An 11,331-nucleotide genomic window follows, 5' to 3' on the forward strand; every position below is an offset into this window, starting at 1 on the left:
GGGATTGGACGAGTAAAGAAACTGGCCGGCTCGACGACCTATCGGACCGTTCGTTAGACGGGAAGGATGTTTGCACGGTCGCCTGGAGGCGCAGCCATGTTGGGAACATCAGAAGGGAACCAACACCACGACCAGAAAGACGGGAACATCTAGGTTCGGCAGCGGCGTGTCTTAACACCTGAACACCACCACCATGGCTGACCCGGAAAAACAGCCCGAACAATCAAAGGCTGTCCAGCCGAAGCAGGTCATCGGTGAGTAAGCACTACGTTGATATCGCGACCGCGCATCTTTCCGGTGAAAAAATCGAGCCGAAAGGGAAAGCGGCTAACTCGTCGACCGCCGTGTCGTCAGCGTGCTGTAATGGCGTCCGCGAGCAGCAGACGTTCAACCATGTGGCATGTGACCGGCGTGTGCGACCAAAGAGCTTAATCGGTCTGGCTAATTTCGTTTCACGAAGTTTCGCTCGAGATCGCCGGTTTTTCATACTTTCTCGGAGTTTCTCTTGCTCCGATAATTTCAATTTTTCTCTTCTCCATACACTCTTGCGTCCTCCACGCATTCGGAGTCTTTCTCTCTCTCTCTCTCTCTCTCTCTCTCCCTTTCTCTCTCTTCCCCTTTCTACACCCCTATCCGAATCTATCCGTGTCCATCTAGCTACATTCGGCTCACGTCTACAGTAATCACCAGTTTTAATTCTATTTCTATCCCTATTACCATCTTGGTCTGCTATTCCTATCTATCTCTGTCTCTATCTATCTTTATCTCTATCTTTGCCTAGCTTCCCTGCCCCTCTCGTATCGCATTTTGTATCTCTCTCTCGCGCGCGCTCTCTCTCTCCATCCCTCTCTCTCTCTCTCTCTCTCTCTCTCTCTTACTCACTCACTTGCTCGCTCACCCAATCTTTCCCTTCGTCACCATAATGTTTCGTGATACGGAAATTCAACATAATCCGCGAGCTTGACGAAAACTCGTGAAAATCGGAGTTCGGCCGCTCTACGAACTAGGACGCATCGATTCTGTTTTCCGCGTAAATCGGAGCGTACCGAAAACGGAAAACAGGAAATATCGTGGTTGTATCGTACCCGGTCGAAAACATAGGTCGCGCATAGAGAAATCGCGAAAGCGATTCGTTGGAGAAACGTGTTAGAACCACGAATTCTTTAGCTCGTACGCGTGAATGGAGCTCGATATCGATATCGATAACGGTTGGCGCGATCGGCACGATCGTTCGAAAGCATCGTCGCGAACGACCTTTTCCGAAACGTGAATCGTAAAACTCGGAATTCGAGAATATCGCTCTTGTCCCCTGTCGATTTACCTGTTCACGATGTAAACACGTACCACTCGGAACGTACGGTTTCGATCGCGGACTCGTAAATGCAAGCACTCCCTGCGAACGTCGACACATGTCGAAGAAAAAACAATCGATTCGAGAGTAAACAGATATTGCTTATCCCTTTGGCATGGTTTTCCATTCGATTTTGATCGTTCAAAGTCTGTTCGGGTAATATGGCCGAGCAGCGGTTGCGCGCGTTACGCGGATATTCGAATCTTTCGTAAGTTCGATTCGACTCGATCTGAAAATTCTTTTTCGCGGATCGCGGAAACGCGAACGACAGGGTGTGTAGCTTTGGAAGAAGGAGAGGGGGGCAATTAGGGACGCGTTCTCGAAAGAAGGCTTAGTCGCGATGACCGGGCAGTAGCGCGGTGTCCCGTTACACGGCAAACACCTAATTAGAGCGTTTCGTTTTTGTTGGGTTTCAGCTACCAAAGTGACCGGGACTGTGAAATGGTTCAACGTGAAGAGTGGATACGGATTCATCAACAGGTTAGTAACCAGCATCTCTGGTGTGCCGGTATCGTATCCGATATTTCGATGGATCGAGATTTTTCGATGTTCGCGCTCTCGCCGATTTTCCGCTGCTGCGATCCGTTTTGGCCGGCCGTGTTCCGTCCACGCTACGCGAGCAACAACTACCGACGAGGAATTCCACCGGTTCTTCGTACCTTGATTCTCGAACCTCTCTGCTATTTCTAGACGGTTCTAGATCTAAGCTAAAGTTTGGCTGTCCGCCAAACCTTCGTTTCACGGCTCGGCAGTCCGTTCGGTCTCGCGAAGATCGTTGAATTTTGTCCGAGAGTTCATCGGCGAAGGAACACGGTTGCATACACCGTGTGATCGGCGAATAAATTAAAAAAGGCGAGACAATTTTTGATCGCGTCGTATCTTTGTACTATCCGTGTTCTCGAAAGGAGAGAACGTCTCCCTCGAGACGGAGAACACTGCGGAAAATCAGCGAGGCGAAGCGAACCATGAAGCAACGTGTAGAGCCGTTCGAGATTAGAAGTACGCGCGGCGCGAACGATTCGCGTTCGGTTATCGTCGCGGAGCCTATATTTTAGTTAAACGCCGCCACTTTTTCGCACCGTCGATCGCGCATCGTTCGCGACTCGAACGGCTAGTTTTGACGAGTGGCAAAGCAAATGATCGTGTCCGGTCACCCATTGGAACGTGTCGAGACCCTGTTCGAACGATCCATGTTCCGAGACGCACAGAATATCTTTACGTTCGTTGCGTTGGAGAAACGCGCTTAAACGCGCTTAAATGCGCTCAAATGCGAGATGGCGTGGCGGACCGGCCGGCCGGCCGGCCGGTAGCGGTGCGTTGCCGGTTGCAGGATCTTTAGGCGCGAGGGGAGAACATACCTAGCGGAGCCCCTCTAATCCTGTTTCTCTGTTGTCTCAGGAACGACACCAAGGAGGACGTGTTCGTTCATCAAGTGAGTTGATTTTATTTTGAAAATATTGCGGTTCTCGATCCCCCTCCGACACCGTCGATATTTAACCGATCGGTGTTTTTGCAGTCGGCGATCGTGAAGAACAATCCAAGGAAGATTGTCCGTAGCGTCGGTGACGGAGAAGTGGTCGAGTTCGACGTGGTGATCGGCGAGAAGGGTCACGAAGCGGCCAACGTAACCGGTCCTTGCGGGGAAGCGGTCAAGGGTTCGCCTTACGCTGCCGACAAGCGACGCGGATTCCGCGGAGTTCACTGGTACATCAGTCAGAAACGTGGCAACACTCGAACTCAGCGCAGACCGCGCGAGGGTCAGGAGGGCTACGAAGCCGGTTGGTAGATAATTCGCGAGAATCTTCTCTCGGACGATCACGGATTCGAACGACGTCAACCTTTTCCAGGCGAAGGCAAATCCGCGGACGAAGCTAACGTCGGCGAAGGTGGTGGACAACAGCGGCGTTACAGGGTCCGAAGGCCGTACGACGGTTACTATCGCGGGCCGAGACGATCCGGACCATCGGCGCAACAGCACACCGACAATTCCGGCGAACCCGAAGAACAGGAGGGCGAGGGAACAGGTGGCGAAGGTGTGCCCCGCGGCGGCGGTGCTCGCGGCCGCGGCGGAGCTTCCCGCCGCTACTATCGCCGCAATTTCCGCGGAGGTAGAGGTGGCGGTCCACCGCGTCGACCTCGCAGCCAGGATGGTCAAACAAAAGTCTGTATAGTTCTCTCTGTTATCTACCTCTTTGTCTCTCTCTCTTTCTCTCTTTTTGCCTTTCTCTTTCTCTCCTTCTGTTTCTGTCTTCCACCTATTCTTTCTCTTTCTCCCGTTTTCGCCGGTTCCACCAATTCCACTCCGACGGTTCGGTGTCCCTTCGCCGCTCTGTTTTCACTCTCGGTCTTGTCGGTTCTATCGCACGGTTTCTGCTTTTTCTCTTCCCGTTGTCACACTCTCTCTCTCTCCCCCCCCTGCCACCTCTCCATTTTTCCACCACGATACCATCATCTTCCCACCTTGATACGTATCGACTCAGGTATCCGACAACGACGAAGAAGGCGGTGGCTCGGCACCGGTCGACGGTCTGCAGAGACCGCTTCGATCGCGGTACAAGCGAAGAGTTGTCAGGCAACCGCGGCCAACCAGCAGCCAGCAAGCGATCGACAGAGTTTGCCAACGACGCTCCACCGTCGACAAACCCAATCCTGTCGCAACTCCTGTATTTCCACGTCCCGACGCCCGTCACCCGTTCGTCCAGGTAGAGCAGCCAGCGCGGCGGCGATCTTGTTTTTCCTCCGAGTCCGTTCCAGCGACGAAACCGCGTCGTTCGAATCGCGTCGCGATCGTCGCCGAGCTCTCGACGTCCCTGTCTCTCTCTCTCTCTCTCGAACCCTGGCTTTTTTTCGAACACGAAACACTTCCGATAAACAGCTGTTCGTTCGTTGACCGATCGACCGCGATCCGCCGACGAACGTGCTCGTCGTAAATTGGCGTACCGCTTGGCACACACTATTGCACGTCTCTTTTTGTGCTCTTTTCAGTCGGAGCAGAAGTCGGATGCACCTATAGATAAGGATGCACCTGCCGCTGCCCCTGCTCCACAGGTAATGTGGCTTTATTTTTCTTTCTTCTCCCAATTCCTCCATCGATCGCCACCTCGTACCCACGTTCTTTGCTCGTTCCACGATCGCTCCCTCCGTTTCACGGCATGCTCTTCGTTTACTTTTTCACTCTTCCATTTTCCACTTTTCGATCGATTCACCGACTTTCTCCGTAACTCGTTTCCATCGTCTCGCCGCTACTCGGTTCGATCGAACTCGCGCGATTACACGCTTCGTAGCGAGCGTAGTCGCTCGCCTAGATCGCAGCGGTACGGTACCGTTTTGCCTGCGACCCACGTTTCGTCGACCGATCGTCTCTGATCGAATCGTTGCCATTTGCAGGAAAGTCAGCCGGTTCAGAACACCACTACCGAAAGCACCGCTTAATCAACAGCAATGGTACCACCACGACATAACCACTCCTTTTAACAAGTAACACCAACACCCGTTATACACCGAAGCAGCAGCAGCAGAAACAACAGCAGCAACAACAACAACAACAACGTAACAAAAGAATCGAACAAAAAAAAATCTAAAAAAAGAAAGAAGGAAAGCAAAGAAACTAACGAATCAACGGTACACCGCGCTCTCCTCGGAAGAACGTCGCGTTCTCGATCGTTTCCTCGATCGCAGGGTCTCTCTAGGATCGCTGCGATATCTCCGGGAGAACTACGTTGTATTTTCGTAGAAAGTTTCGGCAATTGTTATCGCGGAGAAAGGAGGGAAAGAATAGAAAGAAGAGAGGGTGACCGACAGCGACCGTCCGCGAAGCCGGCAAACGAGTCGACGACGATGCGGCATGTATTCCGCGCGTTCGACCATGCTACCGACGAATGGTTCGCGGGGATGCAGGCGCGCGACGCTCGTGTCTCGCTCGCGACGAAGAAAAGAAGCGGAGGAAGCGCCGGATGCACCGACGGTCGACGAACGACGGACAATGGACGACTGACGGAACGACGGACGAAAATCGCGACTGCGACCAATTCGGTGTACACGATAGAGGGCAATCTTGATCGGAGGAAAGAACGAAATCGCGGAAAAAGGGAAGATGCACGGTGATATAGGGCATAAGGACGCGACATCAACTCGTATGGACGAAATTGCTATTTTTGTTCTTGTTTTTGCGTATTCATTGTTTCATATGTTTTGATTTTTCTTCGACGAAACGCATTCGATCGTTCTACATAGACGTCTTTGAGTTTAGTACGATATATACGTGAGGTTCTCTTGTTGCGTACATCCGTATACGTATCCGTTATCGTGGCGAACGCGCGTTATTCGCGCGCAAACGCGGAACAACCGAAAACCGTGGGTGGTTCCGTCGTTTGAAATTCTCTGAAAATTTTGCCGTTCCTTCGAACGCGCGTTAAACGTTGCGACTACGTTTTGTTTCGTCTCGTTTCGTTTCGTTTCGTTTCGTTTCGTTTCGCTGCGTTACGTTACGTTTCGACGAACGGAAGTCCGACGCGCGTCGTTTTCATCTTCCTCGATTCTCGATCCTCGCTCGTTCCACTGATCCGATCGCGACGATGCGAAAGCAAACGAGACAGCGTTCCGTTCGATCGATCCGGCGACAATCGTTCGGTAGATCGATCGGGACGGTCAACTCGGCCGGTGTGCCCCTGGCGGGCCCCAGGTGCGATCTGTCCATGGTTTTCGGATCGACGCCATTCTACGATTGCGCGATTATTCCAAGACTCGCGCGCGTCGATTGCGTACGATATTAAGAAATCGCAGTTATTCTGCTACGACTCGATTGACGACGCAAATCCCTGACTTGTCAATGGAGTGAGAGAGTAAAAGGAATACAGAAACAAAAAGAGAAACAAGAATGAGTGAGAGGAACAGAGAGTTTGTGTGCGTCAATGTATGTGTGCGTCTGTATGCGTGCGTGTGTGCGTGTGACAGGATAGGAGAGAGAGAGAGAGAGAGAGAGAGAGAGAGAGAAAGAGAGCGAGAGAGAGAGAGAAAGAAATTTATATGTTTTTGCATGAAAACAAAACTACTTTTTTAAATTTTAGTTTGTAGTCATATCGTCGGAAAATAAAGTATACAATTTTCTTCAACAACGTTTCGAAACTGTCATGCTGTTCGTTATTGTTAGTTACTTTGTGTACTTTGTGTTTTGTTCCACGATCGTTGTCGTCGTCGTCGTCGCTCATTGTATCCCGATCGTTGTCCCGAAGACGTCGACGTCCGACGCGCGACGGATCGCCGAAAACTATATACCGTTCTCTTATTCTATTCGCGTCCCCGGGACAGATTTCTCCGATAGCAAGTTGCGAAACCGAAAAAAAAGACTACAACGGTTCAAGGAGGAAACAGAGAATCGGACGCGAGCACGCGAGGAGAGTGTGTGCGCGCGAATGCGGTGCGGAGTGGGAGAAAACTAGGCACGATCGCGTTTCTTTGCGACCGGATCGGTCGTTCGAGTAATAGAGAGGATAACAATTATAGAGGTCGAGATAAAAAAAAGTTTGGTAAAAAAAACGGTTACTTACACTTGTATACATTGAACGTTTCTGTTGTCGCGATCGCGCTGCCACTCCCACGAAGTACAAAGTAGATGGAAAGCGACGTCGGGATGCGCTCGCCGTCTGGATCAGGCGACGAGGGAAAGAATGGAAGAGAGCCAAGAAAGAAAGTAACGCTTAGGACGCAAACATTGTAATTGAATGCGAAAAAAGAACAATGCATGTGTTGAAAGTGAATATCGAAGTAAAAAAGAAAACCAAAAAAATGTGAAATAACAAGGAAAGAAATTGTGCGCACGATCGAGAAGAAGAATCGAGCGAACCGAGGTACGCCCGAGGAATACATGTAACACGTGGTATTCGAGGCGCTCGCGATCCGCTCGTCCGGTTCGATCGCAACGTTTCGGTTCTCGTCGATCGTCGTCCGTTTTTCGGTCGTTGCTCGTTGCGCGTTGCGCCCGTGGTCGCAGCGCGAGCGCGGGAACCGATCGAGATCGGGTTCCCGAGATTAGGGAAGCGAGGGCACTCGCTGCGTCGCGCCGGCAGTCAATTAATTCAAAATTATGTGTTCGCGATAACGTAATTGGATCGAAATCGGATCCGCGGCCCGTTGCGAATCGAATCGAACCGAGCCGAGCCGAACCGGATCGGATCGGATCGGAGAACGAGCGCGCGACCGTATCCTCGAAACGATCGAGGAAGCGCGCTCGTCTCTTCGAAGGAGAGATGGCTTGGCGGCCGCATATCGGACGCGTACGCGCCGTTCGTCAAGTAGCCCTCACACCCCTATTCTCACCTACTCTTCTCTCTCCCGTTATATTCCATCGTTCCATCGCCCTTCTCCCCTCTCCCCTCTCCCCTCTTCCCTCTTCCCTGTTCCCTCTTCCTTCTTCCTTCCGCCACAGTCCCGTCGCTTCCACCTTTCTCCGAGACATAACCCGGTCCTTTCAATCCAGTGAATTTTGTACCAAAACGCGAAACTTCGAAAAGCTAATTTCATATATGGAATTTAATTTTTTCACGAAACATGTGCATTATAAAAAATAAATGCCAAAAAAATCGCAAAATCGAAGAACCGAAGGTCGTTTGTGATTCAGTTTCCTCGAACCGTCGTTTTCTCTCGTTCTCCGGATCCGGCCGTCGTCCGGAACCTGGCAAGAAACCGTTCACGTTTCTACGCGTGCCGGATCGAAGCGTGCGACATGCACGCGCTCGCCGCGATTTCCGCCAAATGCGTGTCCCTGTGCGGCGGCACCGCTATTCGGTGAAACTTTCTCGCTGCCCCGAGGAACGCTTCCAACGCCTCGTCGGATCGTTCCCGGTCCATCGCCGCGAATCCTTGCTCGTACCGACGCTCGCATTCGCGCAGAGCAGCGAGCGGTCCCCGCAAGTCGATCGTCCGACGACAAGCCGAGCACTCGATCGGGTCGCCCGTCTCCCCGGCTCGTCGGGGCTGCCGATGTAGCTTCTCGCATCCTTCCGTGGGGCATCTGCGACACGCAACGCTCGCGAGCATCGAACCGATTCAATCGAAGCGAAACCCGACCCTAGATCGTTCTTCGCTGGAACAACCGGTGAACCGGTTCGCGCGGCGCGACTTCGGCCGACTTTTAAAAAGCGATCGATAACCCCTCGCGAGCCGCGGTTATCGCGTTTCGCGTTCCGCGATTGTTCGCATTCGGGCGGAAGCGCTTTGCTCCGAAAGCGTCCGGCAGGCAGGCAGGCAGGCCTCCCGGCCGACGCGCGACACCGGATCGCAGCTGTTTCGACGGATCTAGGATCGAGGGTCTAGCCTCTGGGTCGCGTAGACGCTGGGTCGTAGGTCCCGGGTCCCCTAGCTCCTACGTGCGTTGGCTCACCTCAGCCGCGCGTGCTCGTTGGTCAAGCCTTCGAAGCGGGGCCAGTTTTCGCGGCAAGCCGTGCACTCGCACTCGAACCAATATCTGCCGGCCAAGGTTCTCCGGCGTTCCTCCAGGCTCCTTTTGGTGAAGATCGGCCCGTAATTCTCGGCGACCGTGTCCCCGACTCGCAGGCTGCGCGTCGCTCGAATCACGATGCTTCGGCCGACGAAGTATCTGCGCAAAAGACATATGTATCGCGTTCGTTCGTCTCGAAACAGTCCGGGGCAACGCACCTCGTCACCGCGGGATAACAGTCGTGATTGAATCGGGCCACGGTCGGGTAGATCGCCACCCCGATGTAAACGGGTTTGCTGCCGCGAAATCGATGTTCCTTGCCCGGTCGAGTTTCGAAGACCTCGTGAGCGTTGAACTGCAACAACTGAAGATGTTTCAGCAGCAGAGCAGCCACCGCGATCTCCGATTCAGTCGGCACCGTCGGCACCGTCGGCACCGTCGGCACCGTTGGCACCTTCGATCGACTCGAGTCTTCGAAGAAGCCGACCGTTTGCAAACATTTCAAGAGGAACGCTGCCATCAGCGATCTCTCGAAAAAGTCTCTGGCCGTTCTCCGGTCCTCGTGCATGACCAGCTCGTAAGCTCGAAGCTCGGTTTCCTCGTACGGTTTTTCCTTTTGGTATTTCGAGTCGCGCAATATCTTTCTTCTGATTCGCCGTTTCGCGGACTTGCCGAGCTTCGTTCGCGTTGCCGTTGCCGTTGTCGTTCCCGCAGCTTCTTCGAGACCGCCGTCCTTCAATTTCGGCATTGGATCCTCGGAGTTTCGAGCGCGCAGCGCGCGACAAATGCGCGCGCACTCGGTCGGGCCCGACTGGGCGACCATTCGCAGAGCGAGCATGCTCAGAGCGCTCATTCCCGAGCCTGACCTCGCAAAAAGATGCGCAACGAGTAACGAGGAGAAAGACCGGATCGGGACGAGAAGGTTCTCGGTAGTACGCTCGGTGTTCGTTACCTATGAGCAGCGCCAGAATCCGGCACTCGTACTTGTGATAGCTCGCCGTTGCCTCGTCTCGGCAGGTTCTGCCGCAAAAGGCGACGCTGCTGCAATCCGGACATCCCACGGGGCCCCTCAATCTGGAAGAACCGAGCGAGACGAATGTAGAGAGGCGGGGCCGGAGAGACGATGCACGACGCTCACCCGGCGAAACAGTGGTGGCAGCGGGTCCCGAAAAATTCCGGCAGCAGGCAAGCCGCGAGGGGCGGCTCGACCACCAGGGTGTCCCCGGGACCGATTTCCCCGGTCGCGATCGCCTGTTTGCCCGCGGTCGCCGTCTCTCGCACGTCCAGCAGAGCCGAGGCAGTAGGCATCTCGGGGTGCGGGCCACCGCTCAGCTTTTGAGATTTCGACGACATCCGCTCCTCCTCCTTCTCCGAAGGGATATAACGCTTCTCGCAGTCCGCCCTCTTCCTCGCGAGTTCCACCCTGAAAAAAGCGTCTCTTTTAATTCTTCGAGAAACGAAAACACCGCGATATTCCGAAACTGGAAACGATCGGCTCACCGGAAACGCTCCGGAAGCTCGACCTCCTTCTTCTTCTTCTTCTTCTCCTCCTCCTCCTCCACCTCGATCAGGGCAAAGTCCTCCAGGGCGAGCGCGTGCTCGTTCAACGCGACGAACGCTTCCGCCCTGCCGAGCAACGCGAGCGGCAGCGACAATCCATCGTCCACCGCTTCGCATTTCCCTGAAATCAGCGAATCGACTTGACGCGACGTCTATTTCGCAAACGCTGAAACGGGGGTCAGCGGGGCAACGCGACAACGGAGATACGCCTGGAAGATTCGAGACCTGTGGGTGGTGCGCGCAGAACGGCCTGGCTGAAAAGTAAAACGGCTTTCTCTCGTTCTCCTTTGGCCGCGGCTTCCAGAGCTTCGAGCCTCCTCGCTCTGGACGCTTCCGCGTCCTTCGCTCTGTAGAGCATCGTGGTTCTGTCGAGCGTCTCCGTCACCGCCTCCTTGATCTTCTCGTCCGCGAAGAGGGCTCGCACTCGAGCCTCGTCGTCCCGAATCCGGCCGAACACCTTCGAGATCCAGGTCTCGCCGGCGATACCGGAAACGTGCTCGCTGAAGTCTCGGAAGAATCCCGTCTTCCCCGATCGCACCGTTTCCAACGAGCACAAATTCCTGTAAAACTGTTCGGTGCCCTCCATGTCGAGGTCGCGGCGTCCCGATGCTAGCCGTACGCGGTGGCTGCGACCACCGTTGTTCTCGAATACCTCGCGCACCGTCGATGTCTCGAAGTCGCGTAGGGGAAACGACGATCGACGTCGCACCGATCCGCGGATCCGACTACGGGACCCGAGACGGCACGCGGCCGTTCGCGATCGTTCGAATAAATTTAGACGAAGCCCGCGCGGCTGGACGGCGCTATTTTCGGCGACGCATTTTCACGCGGCTGCACCTCCGCGAGCGCGCGCTCCGAGCTCGGAGCTCGAAGCTCGATCCGCGCCGGCGCGACGATTCCCTTCGGCATCGGAGGCAGAGACGGAATCGCGTCCGCTCGTGTCGCCTCGTCGCGAGAGAAAGCCCGCTCGCCGCGTAATTAACGC

The 11,331-nt window shown here is 54.2% G+C and overlaps 2 protein-coding genes across 3 annotated transcripts; one reads left to right on the forward strand and one right to left on the reverse strand.

Moving 5' to 3' along the window:
• The first annotated feature begins 94 nt into the window (after nt 1-94).
• yps (Y-box binding protein ypsilon schachtel) lies at nt 95-7,945 on the forward strand. 2 transcript variants are annotated; one of them, XM_033482692.2, is made up of 7 exons: nt 95-254; nt 1,768-1,831; nt 2,750-2,783; nt 2,868-3,129; nt 3,199-3,512; nt 4,337-4,399; nt 4,739-7,945. In XM_033482692.2, exons 1-7 carry the CDS (start codon nt 194-196, stop codon nt 4,781-4,783), a joined length of 843 nt encoding a protein of 280 aa, XP_033338583.1. In that variant the 5' UTR covers nt 95-193; the 3' UTR covers nt 4,784-7,945. The 2 variants fall into 2 exon arrangements, with proteins under 2 accessions (XP_033338583.1, XP_033338585.1); XM_033482694.2 differs by lacking the exon at nt 4,337-4,399.
• LOC117227435 (protein-lysine N-methyltransferase SMYD4) lies at nt 7,048-10,937 on the reverse strand. The gene is made up of 7 exons (XM_033482680.2): nt 10,572-10,937; nt 10,287-10,467; nt 9,925-10,209; nt 9,739-9,860; nt 9,005-9,647; nt 8,730-8,945; nt 7,048-8,360 (listed from the first exon to the last, which is right to left on the reverse strand). The coding sequence occupies exons 1-7, from the start codon at nt 10,930-10,932 to the stop codon at nt 8,045-8,047; spliced, it is 2,124 nt and encodes a 707-aa protein (XP_033338571.2). The 5' UTR covers nt 10,933-10,937; the 3' UTR covers nt 7,048-8,044.
• Between the last annotated feature and the right edge of the window lie 394 nt (nt 10,938-11,331).

The sequence above is a fragment of the Megalopta genalis genome, chromosome 5 (genome assembly GCF_051020955.1).
Source record: "Megalopta genalis isolate 19385.01 chromosome 5, iyMegGena1_principal, whole genome shotgun sequence".
NCBI classification, from domain to species: domain Eukaryota; kingdom Metazoa; phylum Arthropoda; class Insecta; order Hymenoptera; family Halictidae; genus Megalopta; species Megalopta genalis.

Bases quoted from the DNA above. Each gene is read 5' to 3' on its own strand.
- yps (XM_033482692.2), top strand. From the start codon at position 194: ATGGCTGACCCGGAAAAACAGCCCGAACAATCAAAGGCTGTCCAGCCG. The intron at 1,832-2,749 runs GTTAGTAACCAG...CTGTTGTCTCAG, and splicing joins GGATACGGATTCATCAACAG to GAACGACACCAAGGAGGACG. The intron at 3,130-3,198 runs GTTGGTAGATAA...AACCTTTTCCAG, and splicing joins TCAGGAGGGCTACGAAGCCG to GCGAAGGCAAATCCGCGGAC.
- LOC117227435 (XM_033482680.2), bottom strand. From the start codon at position 10,932: ATGGAGGGCACCGAACAGTTTTACAGGAATTTGTGCTCGTTGGAAACG. The intron at 9,861-9,924 runs GTGAGCGTCGTG...CGGTTCTTCCAG, and splicing joins TGCCACCACTGTTTCGCCGG to ATTGAGGGGCCCCGTGGGAT. The intron at 8,361-8,729 runs GTGAGCCAACGC...TGCGTGTCGCAG, and splicing joins AACGAGCACGCGCGGCTGAG to ATGCCCCACGGAAGGATGCG.